Source organism: Nicotiana sylvestris, chromosome 6 (genome assembly GCF_000393655.2).
Source record: "Nicotiana sylvestris chromosome 6, ASM39365v2, whole genome shotgun sequence".
NCBI lineage: Eukaryota > Viridiplantae > Streptophyta > Magnoliopsida > Solanales > Solanaceae > Nicotiana > Nicotiana sylvestris.
Genome location: NC_091062.1, coordinates 2000568 through 2013895, shown reverse-complemented (window position 1 = coordinate 2013895; position 13328 = coordinate 2000568). Strand labels below are relative to the sequence as shown.

Below are 13328 nucleotides of genomic sequence, written 5' to 3'. Positions count from 1 at the left end.
ATCCCTATCATATCAGCGTGGGACCAAGCAAAGTAGTCTACGTTAGCTTTTAAAAATTCAATTATCATACCTCACATGTCTGAGCTTAAATTGGCTCCGACATAAACCTTCTGTTCAGGCCATTGCTCAAATAATATCACTGCCTCGAGCTCTTCAATTGTTGTTTTGATGCTTTAATTTTCTTCAGGTTCCTGAATTGTATCAAGCCTCGAGTCCAATTCTATCTTTTCTTGTTCAGCTGAAGTTTGATCTTTTGCACCTTCAACTGTTTCCTGTAATTGCTATTTTTCTTTATTTACGGTGCTCGTACCTGTTACAGCGTTGACACTTCTAGCCGTCCGTTGATCCCCACAAATTTAGCAAATTCCCCATGGTGATGGGAATTTAATAACTTGATGTAGAGTTGATGGGACAGCATCCATATCATGTATCCATGGTCTCCCCATGATCATATTGTAGGCCATTTCCATATCAACTACCTGAAATTTAGTTTCTTTAACAACACCCGTAGCAAAAGTTGTTAGAATTACCTCTCCTTTTGTTACCACACTTGAATTGTCGAAGCCTGACAAGGTGTGCGCCTTGGGTATCACTTTGTCTTCAGCTTGCATTTCACGTAATACCCTTAGTAGTATAATATTTACGGAACTCCCTGGATCAATCAAAACTCGTTTTACATTAGTATCATGTACAAGTAAAGATATTACCAGAGCGTCATTATGTGGAGTTATCACTCCTTCGGTATCTGCGTCATAGAACGAAATACTTTCATTTTCTAAAACCTGCCGCACCCGTTTCCCGTGTGTAATTGTTACCTTAGAAACCTTGTTGGAGGCTGTGTAGGTTATGTCGTGAATATCTTCTCCCCCACTTATCACATTCATTGTTCTCTTGGGTGAAGGAGGCTTTGGTGGCTCTTGCCTATTTTTCATATAGGCTTGTTTTCCTTTTTCACTAAATAACTCAGTGAGGTACCCTTGCTTCAATAGATGATCCACTTCACTCTGCAAGAATCTACATTCTGAAGTTTTGTGCCCGTGATCATTGTGGAATTCACACCAATGATCTGGATTGCGTCTATTTGGATTTGACCGCATCTCTTTTGGCCACCGTACCTTATCTCCCATGCTTCTCAAAACAGCCACGAGCTCGGAGGTAGAGACATTAAAATTATATCCGCCGAATCGTGCCTTTAAACTTCTGTCATCATCTCGTGACTCTTGCATGTTTCGATCATTCCTAAATTTTGAAGAAGAACCAGAGTCCCTGTTCCTCGATTTGTGATCATATTGCTGGTTATCTTGTTTTGACCGCGGGTCTTTTCCTGCAGGTCCCATATATGGATCGTATCTGTTTTTACCTGATCTTTTTTCGGTTTCTGATCTTCTGGGACCACCCCTTTCTTCATGATGAAACTTAGGTACGGTATCTTCTTCAATTCGCAGCTTCGTACTATACCTGTTGTAAACATCATTCCACGTGGTTGCAGGAAATTCTCGAAGGCTTTCTTTGAGTCGTCTCGTGGCTTCAGAACTTTTGTCATTTAAATTACTTGCAAAGGCTATTGCAGCCCAGTTGTCAGGCACACGGGGTAGAGTCATTCTTTCACGCTGGAATCTATCAACAAAATCTCTAAGCAACTCTGAATCCCCTTGTTTGATTTTGAAAATATCTTCCATTCTTTTCTCAACCTTTTGTACTCCCGAATGTGCTTTAATAAAAGAATCTGCAAGCTCCGCAAAAGAATTTATAGAATTTTCAGATAAAAGAGAATACCAGGTTAATGCACCCTTGGTGAGTGTTTCTCCAAATTTCTTGACCAGTACTGATTCAATTTCTTGTTTGGTCAAGTCGTTGCCTTTCACGCCTGTTGTAAATGCAGTCACGTGGTCACGTGGGTCTGTAGTACCATCATATTTCGGGATGTCAGGCATTTTGAACTTTTTCGGAATTGGAAGGGGAGCAGCACTTGGCTTCCAAGGTTGTTGTGAGTATTTGTCCATGTCTACTCCTTTTATTACAGGCGGAACTCCAGGGATTTGATCAATACGCTCATTTTGTTCCTTAATCTGTTTCTGCAAGGTTAGTACTAAATTTTGCAAATACGAATTATTTGAATTACCTGGTCCCCCTTCCTGTGGTTCATTGGTGGTTCCTCCGTTTTCAGAATTAACAAGACCAGAACGGGGATTCTCCAATGTATTATTATTAGGAGTTGGTGTGGGTGGTGCAGCAGGCAATCGACTAACTAGAGCCTGAAGAGCTTTGCCGACCTGCGCATCAATTAGCTTTTGTAAAGCTTCATTTGTACCTCCTTCAAAGTGTTCAGATTGTTCTTGTTGATCAACACGGGATTCAGTAACAGGAGTGCCTTCACGAGATTGACGTGGTGAATCTGGAGGGGAGGGAACCACGTCACCTTGATTTTGATGGATTTGATTTTCATGGTTTCCCAATGTGTTATTATTGTTATTGTCGGTGTTGTTGTTTGACATGGTGATAACAATGGACAAGATATAGCTTAAAAGAAAAGATTATCAGATTTTCAGTAACAGAACCAATTTGTTTAACCAAAAATCTGAGTCTTTGATCAAAGCTAAAAAGAAATTCGGGTTACTGATAATCAGGAGACGAAAATAAAATATTTTTGAGAATGATGGTAAAACAGTAAATAGTTTTGTATTTCAGTAAGATCCCAATAGTATTTCGTATCCTTACAGATGGTGAGTTCTTCTCCTTTTATAGTTAATTCTAGGAGAAGATGTAATGCCTTTGTCTTAATGAGGCAATTATGAGCAATAAATGACATTAAAAGAAACGTTACACAATCATTTCTTTTTAAATCAAATATTCTAACGTATTTGATATTTAATGTTGTATTTAGACTCTTTTACGTCATCGGATTCGTATTTTCAACTTCTTCCAATCTTCGATCTTTAAATGACTTGGATAGGTACGAGACTCGTATCTATTTTAGTAACGGTCCGCACCTATGTTGCTTTCTTTTTCCCTTATCTGTTGTCGCCCGTGCCTCTTGGCTATTTATTGTGTTTTGACCGTTTGACAAGTCCACGTGTCATGCCACACCTACAATGTAAATTCATTTTTTTCCCAATACATCTTCACCAAGTCATATCGACTGCATTAATCAACCAACAAAGTCTTACTGTATCAGAATATTATAAGTTATTAACTGCAATCAAGATAAAGACTGCACAACTTTTTTTTTCTAAATGAACCAATTAGTTCTTTGCAGAGAAAATAATCCTACTGGCAGGAACTTTACTGGTCTTTCAATTGTTGCTCTCGAAGTATTTTCTCCGGTACTACTTCCACAAGCATCACAAGGTCTACATTAAATAGTGCATCCAAACAGTCAATAATAACAATTAGTGACACAAAAAGTGCAAAATAGGCATAGATGACTTCAAAATTAGCATATTAACTTTTTCCACCAAGTTTCTACTATTTGTATCTGAATAGCTTCAAGGAAAATATATGCTTTAGTAAAACATCTGTTGAACTCCAAGTATATATCATTTTGTCTACAAATACTAATGAACAACTTTTATTCCAAAGTAAATTTCAAAGGTAGAATTACCATAAAACTTTACTGTTATATCCATCTCTTGAGTATTTATAAATTTCATTCTATTCTCTTGATTTGTATATCATAATAAATAACTTCTTTTAGAATTTGAACTCTAAGGTTGCGAGGGAATATCTCCTCTAACTTCAAAAAAGCTAAACTCCACAAGAGCTGGGAGAAGTTTAGCAGACAATAATTGATCTGATCCATTGTTAACAAAAGATAACAAAGAAGTTCAGAATCTTAGAGTGGAGACTCTACGTGGTAAATATAGGCTCGCAAGGAATGCAGCCAGCCTAAGGCACTGTATCCATCATTTGTGTTTTCTTTGCAGGTTCATTACTTTATTTTTGCTGAATCAAGCACCTTAATAATGGTTCTGATATTAATATTCTCCTATTCCGCTATACTCTTTTGGTCATACATCTACAAATTTAATGAGAGCTTCTATGGTGTCATGCCGAGAACTACTTTGATATTCTAATTTAAGTGGATATTTTCCACCTGCAAAGATAAGATGATCAGGTACGTACTTTGAGTTGTCAAGAAATAATTGTTTAATAATTATCAACCTCTCTTTACTGGCATTAGGAAAACAATCACATATGACCATGCAAGTCCTGATAATACAACGATAAGTAGAAGAATACTTTACTGCATAGGCTTCTCAAATCTGCAACATAAAAATATTTTACATATACAGCTGAAGCTGCAAACTTCAGTAAAGGATCATACAACTCTTATCATGCTTGTAGTTCAAGGTGAACTCATTATCACCTTGGATAAACACTCCACAAAATTTAATTTGTTACTCTTTTTAACGCTGACTTCATATCTATGTTGATGTGTTACCGAACTAATAATAACTTTAGATATTCTTTTTCACAATGATATAGGAACAATCTTGTATTTTCTTCAGTTTAAGTTATTTAAAACTCTCTAAGCTTGTTTATTAAATAAGAGAGCGAGGTTGTTATCAACTTGACGCTTTTCCCTGTAAAACTCAGGGAAGTTTCTTTACCTTTTCAATTAAGGTGAATCAATTTCTAAATGCCGATTTTTAACAGCAAACTACATGAAAGAAAGACTAACACATTTTAAATAAACAGCAACGTCACATCAGGCTCTTGCTACACACTTTGTTTCACAGATTATATCAAGTTTTTAGCCATCATATTGGAAGAATATATTTTTTAAAAGGTAATATGCATTCCTTAGTGGAAAAGTCTTACTCACCGAAGTCGAATAATGCTGAGTAGAAACAAGAACACGCAATTATCACAATGCAGAGTGTAACCTGATACAAAGAAGATGAAACAAAGCATAACAGTAGAACCATCAGTAACATACAGGCGCAACAAAGATGTTGGAGAAAGGCTGTAAATTAAGAAGAAAAGCAAGCAATCCATTGAATTCTGGTTTGGAGAAAATGACTGAATTTATTGACATAGCTGGTACAAAATCCACAAGCAAGAGTTGCAAAGTTCAAAGAGATGAAGATGAAAGAGTAACAGGAAGAAGACATGAACCTGACAAAGTAATAGTGACCAAATGATACGTGGCTGTGCACTTTCATTCAGATTAAAAGCCACATCTCATTGAGGATATGAAAAGACAGGAGTATCCTTGAACAAAATTTAAATGACTTAAAACTGACACGTCGAAACCTTTGCTCTTTTTAGCAACAAAATCGTATGAGAAGAGAAGACTAAGAATGGAAAACTGATGAAAAGGGTTAGTGCAGAAATTGCAGATATTGAAAAGAGCATGAAAGAGCAGATCAAATTGAAGAACCATGAGAACCAAGATACGAAGAGAAATCAAAAAGGGGTATGATACGTGGCTCTTCAGTTGCACAATGAAAGATACGTAAAGTTAATAGTTGAAAAGTCCAATATACCCTTAATTTTATATATATTGATCTGAAGCACACATGTCTAAACTCATTCTCTTCTAATATATAGAAAAAACATTAGCTACCTTGATATTTTTGAGTTGTTACTCATATTAGCACTAGTCTTGTACCAGCAATTTGATTTGTAATCCTTTTAAGCTATTCTTTAAACTATTATTGCTACATGTTATTCTTATTATCTAGTTGTTGTTACTACTTTCTTTTCTTCTTTTCTCGAGTCGGGCGTCTATCGGAAACATGTTATGGATTTTAGAAAATATACAAGCAGCAAGAAGGTTGAAAAATAGAATTGAAAAACTGTCTCTAAAATTTTATTAATCATAGGGCTTTAAATAACCAAATAAATAAAGTAGTAAACTCCTCCTATAACTAAATTACTAAACTCGTACTATAATTAAAATTCTGAATCTTCTAGCAGACTACTCCTAAAACTAAACAACTAATTATTCTAGAAAACAGTAGCAGTAACAAATGCAAAATTCAACACTCCTCCTTACTCTATTGCTGCAGTCTAAAGAAGGCCATCCTCAATTCTTTCTTCTGCTATTAGTGCTTGTGCATGAGCATCTTTGAACTTGCACACTTTTGTAACATGGCCTTTTTGCTTGCAATTTCCACATAATGCATCATGTCTCCACCAACAAAATTTTTCTAAGTGTGTTTTCTTTTTGCAATATTTGCAATAAGGATAATCGACTTTTTCTTTTTGCTGTTTCATATAAAAAATACCCTCAGTAACTTTATCTTGTCTGAAGGCCCTTCTTTGCTCTTGTGCTTGAAGAGCACTTATTAATTCTGCAACAGAGATGGTAGAAAGATCTTTAGACGCTTCCAGAGAGGAAATCTTGGATTCAAATCTCTCGGGAATTGTCACAAGAAGTTTTTCAACTATCCTGTCGTCTTTGAAATCCTTGCCAAGCAAACTGATTTTATTGACAATTAAAGAAATTCGGTCAGAATACTTAGCTATGGTCTCATCATCTTGCATTCTAAGAGATTCAAAATCTTTTTTCAAATTTAAAATCTGATTTTGTCTGCCTCGTTCATTTCCTTGATACTCCTGTTTGAGTGTTTCCCAAGCTTCTTTTGTTGTCTCATATGCAATGATTTTAGAGAAGATTGAATCTGCAACTGAATTTTGAATTATAGTTTTGGCTTTGTATTTTTTGGTTTTCTCATCTAAATGAGCTTTGATTTGGGCAAGGGTAGGATTTGCAGGAAGTGGTTGTATAAGTCTGTCTTCCATTACAACTTTACATAGATCATAAGCTTCAAGATAAGATTTCATCTTCATTGACCAAATCTGATAGTTTTCACCGTTGTTTTCCATTGTTAAAAATTTGGTTAAAAATCGGTATGGGTAAAAATGCGTATGGTTTAAAAGTGGTTGAAATTGGTTGTTTTTTCAGCGAATTCAGAGATCCATCAAGATCAGTCAATGGAGGCTCTGATACCACTATTATGGATTTTAGAAAATATACAAGCAGCAAGAAGGTTGAAAAATAGGATTGAAAAACTGTCTCTAAAATTTTATTAATCATAGGGCTTTAAATAGCCAAATAAATAAAGTAGTAGACTCCTCCTACGACTAAATTACTAAACTCGTACTATAATTAAAATTCTGAATCTTCTAGCAGACTCCTCCTAAAACTAAACAACTAATTATTCTAGAAAACAGTAGCAGTAACAAATGCAAAATTCAACACTCCTCCTTGCTTTTATTGTTGTAGTCTAAAGAAGGTCATCCTCAATTCCTTCTTCTGCTATTAGTGCTTGTGCATGAGCATCTTTGAACTTGCACACTTTTGTAACATGGCCTTTTTGCTTGCAATTTCCACATAATGCATCAGGTCTCCACCAACAAAATTTTTCTAAGTGTGTTTTCTTTTTGCAATATTTGCAATAAGGATAATCGACTTTTTCTTTTTGCTATTTCACATAAAATATACCCTCAGTAACTTTATCTTGTCTGAAGGCCCTTCTTTGCTCTTGTGCTTGAAGAGCACTTATTAATTCTGCAACAGAGATGGTAGAGAGATCTTTAGACGCTTCCAGATAGGAAATTTTGGATTCAAATCTCTCGGGAATTGTCACAAGAATTTTTTCAACTATCCTGTCGTCTTTGAAATCCTTGCCAAGCAAACTGATTTTATTGACAATTAAAGAAATTCGGTCAGAATACTTAGCGATGGTCTCATCATCTTGCATTCTAAGAGATTCAAAATCTCTTTTCAAATTTAAAATCTGATTTTGTCTGCCTCGTTCACTTCCTTGATACTCATGTTTGAGTGTTTCCCAAGCTTCTTTTGCTGTCTCACATGCAATGATTTTCGAGAAGATTGAATCTGCAACTGAATTTTGAATTATAGTTTTGGCTTTGTATTTTTTGGTTTTCTCATCTAAATGAGCTTTGATTTGGGCAAGGGTAGGATTTGCAGGAAATGGTTGTATAAGTCTGTCTTCTATTACAACTTTCCATAGATCATAAGCTTCAAGATAAAATTTCATCCTCACTGACCAAATCTGATAGTTTTAACCGCTGCTTGTCATTGTTAAAAATTTGGTTAAAAATCGGTATGGGTAAAAATGCGTATGGTTTAAAAGTGCTTGAAATTGGTTGTTTTTTCAGCGTATTCAGAGATCCATCAAGATCAATCAATGGAGGCTCTGATACCACTGTTATGGATTTTAGAAAATATACAAGCAGCAAGAAGGTTGAAAAATAGGATTGAAAAACTGTCTCTAAAATTTTATTAATCATAGGGCTTTAAATAACCAAATAAATAAAGTAGTAGACTCCTCCTACAACTAAATTACTAAACTCGTACTATAATTAAAATTCTGAATCTTCTAGCAAACTCCTCCTAAAACTAAACAACTAATTATTCTAGAAAACAGTAGCAGTAACAGATGCAAAATCCAACAAAATAATCTCTCTACCCTCAAGGTTGGGGTTAGGTCTGCGTACACACTACCCTCTCCAGACCTCACTCGTAAAATTATATTGGATTTGTTGTTGTTTCAATACAAACATAAAATTTGAATCAAGCAAAGATCTAATTTTGAATACAGAAAAGTCCAAAATAGTTAACATTTTGAGACTGGCGAAAAGAGCTACTCGAATAGAGCAAGATGAATATAGGAACATAAATTACTAATTTACAACTAAAAAAAAGGCAGTTCCGTGCACAAAATATATCGCGTTCACGCAAGATTTGGTGAAAGGCTGCACATCAAGAGACAGCCTACCCTAATGCACAAGTAAGAATTTGATAACTATATGCACTCTGCTGTCAACTAGATATAGATTCTCACTATAGTAGATTCCCAAATTAAGACTTTCTTCCATTTAGTCAAGTAATCTGTAATCTTAAGTCTGCATAATATAATAGGATAGAGAGCTTAATGTTTCTCTTTAGAGTAGGCAAAACACTACTACAAAAAAAGTCATAAATTGCAGTCCTGGATTTCAATATATACTGACAGTTTAGCATAAAACCAACGTTTTAAAACATTTGATACGACACACTCTAAGTTGGCATGGCAAAAAGGAGAAGTTGTCGTATAAAATAGATTTATAGCATGGAACTTAATTGCAGATGATATACAAGCGATGGACGCTAAAGCATGTCGTCAACAACAACAACAAATTCAGTATAATTGCACAAAATGGGGTAAAGCGTGTTGCCAATAAATGGAAAAATTTATTTGCTAATATAAGAAATGAAAGATTCCATTTCCTTACGCGCTAGTCCTCCATGGCTAACAGGACTTTTGATCTTATTACTCAACTCCTTTGCCCTCAGTCTTATCTCTTCTCCTTCTGGCATGAGGCGGACCTACATGGTTGGTAGAGGGGTCACCGACACCCAAAAACTTCAGCAAAAAATTCCATATATATTTGCTAATTCTTCGAGAAATATATTAACAAAGGCCCTCGACCAGTCTTTATGAGCAGATAAATTTATATTGAATATAACGGTGCCCATTAACTATAGGTGTCAAACGGGCCGGGTTGACTCGGGATCGGTCCGGCCCGGTACTTAGGGGGCTAGGTGGGTTGGGTTACTGGGGTTAGGGAGTTGGTCCGTTCACTTTAATTTATCTGGTTAACCGAACCGGTCAAACTCGGTCAACCAAAATCCCTGTAGAACCGGTTGACCGGGCCGACCCGGTTTAAAGGCTAGATTTCAATTATTTTTTTTAAGGTTTTAGAGTCTAAGGCAATGCAAAACCTTTGAATTTACTCTTTTTCGTTAATTTACTTGTTGTTAAATGTAAATCTTTCAATTTGTAAGTATGAATTTTGAAATAAATGTAGCACTTGCAATTTATAAGTGCAATTTTTTTTCCATCTTCATTGTATTCTTTATATTTTTACATTATATTAGGGGTGTGCATTCGATTTATCGATTCGATTTTGACCCTTATCGATTATCGATTTGTACATATGCTTATCGTTATCGTTTCAATACGGTTTCGATTTTTTCGATTTCAATTTATCGATTTTGGGGCTTATCGATTCGGTTATCGATTACACCAATAAGAAAATTTGCGGGATTCCACGGAAAGTATATCGTTATAAACTCACCTAACTAATATGGACAAAAAGAAGCTAAAATAAGACGAACACTATTTATAACATAAAAATTGTGTCAACAAGCATATGCAACAAAACTAAAGTACGGGATCAAATGTATGTCACTAACAAAATAAAATACATCATCACAGCTAATTCTGTTTTCCATTAATTTGAACTTCATTCCCTTGATCTTTAAATATGATCATTCCTTAAATGTGGCAGAGGAAATAATAGGGTTAGGGACTTAGGATAAAGGAAAGGTTATTACAGAATAAGGGTAAAAATAATAATAATAATAATAATTTGTTTTTTGTCTTTTTAGTATATCTTATCGGTTAATCGATAAACCGATAACCGAAGAGGACAAAATCGAAATCGATAAGGAAAATTTCGAAGTCAAAATCGATAAATCGACAAACCGATAACAAATAATCGATTCGATTATGATAAACCGATTCGAATGCACACCCATACTTTATATTAATATAAATTACAATAGTTATACAAAATATTTTTTTAAAAAAAAAAAAAACACTAACCCAGTCCGGCCCGGCCCCTTGTACCCGCAGCCTTACCGTTCATTTTTTACCCGGATGAACCCGAACCCGTTAAGCCAGGTAACTCCTAACTCGTAATCGACCCGGTTCCAAACCCGTACGGTTCAAAATTTTCCCTACCCAGCCCGGCCTAGCCCCCTCATTAGACACCCTTACCCTTAACTCTCGGATCTTGGATCCGCCTCAGTTTCGCCACCTGACTCGTGTGATTCGTGTATCACATGAAATGGACCAAGAGCCCACAATGGCTTATTTCTAACATTTGCAAGCAAATCAATGTACTTGCCTTCCAACTCTCTACAAGAATTCACAAATTCTCCACATGTGCAAATTCATCGAGTTGAATGACCATTTCGTCATGATCTTCGTCAACTACATTAACAATTTGTCTAAACGTATAATACATAGCAAAGCTGAAATGGCATGAAATGAGTAACACTCCGCATCTGAAATTGAATACACATCCCTAGGGTGTTCATGGTTCGGTTTGGATCGGTTTTTTCCTAAAAAGAAACCAAACCAAGTAAGTCGGTTTTTCAAATATTAGAACAAACCAAACCAATTAAGTCGGTTTTTTCTCGATTCGGTTTATGTCGGTTTTTCGGTTTTTTCGGTTATTTATCGGTTTTTTCTTAAATATAAGACATACACTACCAAACACACATTTCGGCGACCACATTTTCAACATAACACTATCAAATCAATTGCCCTTTAAGAAATTTATTATTTACCAAGATATATTGATGATAATTGAATCAAATAGTGATGAATAATTTAAGGACTCAATTAAAAATATATTATTTTTAACATGAAATAGATTCTTACACTTAACAAAAGAAAACTACCAATTAAACTAGAATGTAAAGGTAAAGAACTGTACTAAAAGTGCAAACGATTAATATTTACTATAAAAATTTTAAAACTTTATATAAAAGTATACATATATATACGTGTAATAATAAATTTAAAATAGCTACTCCTATATTCGGTTTGGTTTGATTTTTTTTAATTAAAACCAAAACCAAATCAAATTTGATCGGTTTTTAAATTTCAAAACATAAACCAAATCAAACCAAACCAAACCAAAAAGTATCGATTTTTTGGTCGGTTTGGTTTGATTTTCGGATTTTCGGATTTTTATGAACACCCCTACATATCCCTTATATTGCTTGTCATTAAAGAATCATAAATAATGACCAATTTTTTTAGCACTAGTTGATGGTTCAACACATATTTTGCAAATGGGGTCACTTAATTTTTCCAAGAACTCTAAAAAAGCATACTCATCAGCACCATCATCTTCTTTTTTTTCCTGAATTCTTGGTCTCTGAATTTGATGCCAAAAGGTCATTGAAGTAAATATTTGAGGTTTTGTGGCTATTTTTGACACGAAGTTTTGGGTCTTGGTTTGTATCAGTAAGAGAAATGAAGTGAACAGGAATATTATGAGTGAAAATGAAGTTAGCAATATGAAAGAGTTGATTGTTCTGGCCATGGGATTATGGCTACAATTACTTCTTATAGTTGAAGAATATTATAGTCATTGGAGCAAAAATGGCTAGAACTGAGAAATGTAAAAGGGACATTTTGGTTAAGGACTTAAAGTAGAAAGATTAAACATTAGGGATGTGTTTGGTATAACGGAAAATATTTTTCAAGAAGTTTTCTTGGAAAACAAGTAGTAATCTTATTTATTTTCCGGTGTTTGGTACGCAAATTAAGGAAAATAACTTCTCAAGAGTATTCATAAATAATTTAGATATAATAAACATGAAGCCATAAACTTTCGAACCAACCACCTTCCGAACCCACAAATTTCATAAACTTCTGAACCGCTAAACTTTCAGAAACCGCGAACTTTCGAACCCATAAACTTCCAAACTCATAACTTTGGAACTTGTATAATTTCGAACCTGTAAACCGAAAGAGAAAAAAAAATCAAAAAAATATATTAAAAAAATATATTTTCCCGAGGGGGTGCAGAAAAATAAAAAAACAGAAACTAATTACAAAAAAAAAAAGTAAAAGAAAATTGGGGGGTGGAGGGTTTGGTGGGGGTGGGGGTGCAGAAAAACAGAAATTTGAAATTACAAAAAAAAAAGTAAAAAAAAATAATTGTGCGGGGTGGGGGTGATTGGTGAAGAAAAATGAAAAATGGGTTGGTGAGGGTGGGGAAGTTTGAGAAAGAGTTTTGGAAAATGTTTTCCCTTCTCTTGATAAGGAAAACATTTTCCTCCAATTGGAGGAAAATGAGTTCATAAAGAAAATGGGTTCATAAAAAAAAATTTCATCAAAATAAATATACTTATTTGTTGGGAGTATATTAAATTTTTGATGAAATTTTTATTTTCTATTACGACACTGCATAAGTGTACTAAACTCTCGTTATAAGCAAAGTTTAGAAATTAAGAGCAGACGAACGTTAGATTTTTTTATAATTGAAAATTAAAATAAACTATGCATTTTGAAATTAAGAATGTGTCACTTACTAGTGGATGATCTCGTGTGATGTGACACTACTATTTATGAATTTACAAATAACTTCCTATGAAATCACAACTTTAAATTTTAAAAGTTAATCATAAGTTCTTTTATTATAATGGATAGTCATTGCACAACATTTTCTAATTGGGTCCACTTCTGCCGACAAAAGAAGCATTTTTAAAAGAGTTTTAAGTTTTCTAC

At 34.5% G+C, this 13328-nt stretch overlaps 1 protein-coding gene across 1 annotated transcript; it reads right to left on the bottom strand.

The window, feature by feature from the left end:
• Positions 1 to 7433: 7433 nt before the first annotated feature.
• On the bottom strand, positions 7434 to 8012 carry LOC138870117 (uncharacterized). Its single transcript, XM_070147745.1, has one exon. The coding sequence runs from the start codon at positions 8010 to 8012 to the stop codon at positions 7434 to 7436; it is 579 nt and encodes a 192-aa protein (XP_070003846.1).
• Positions 8013 to 13328: the final 5316 nt, after the last annotated feature.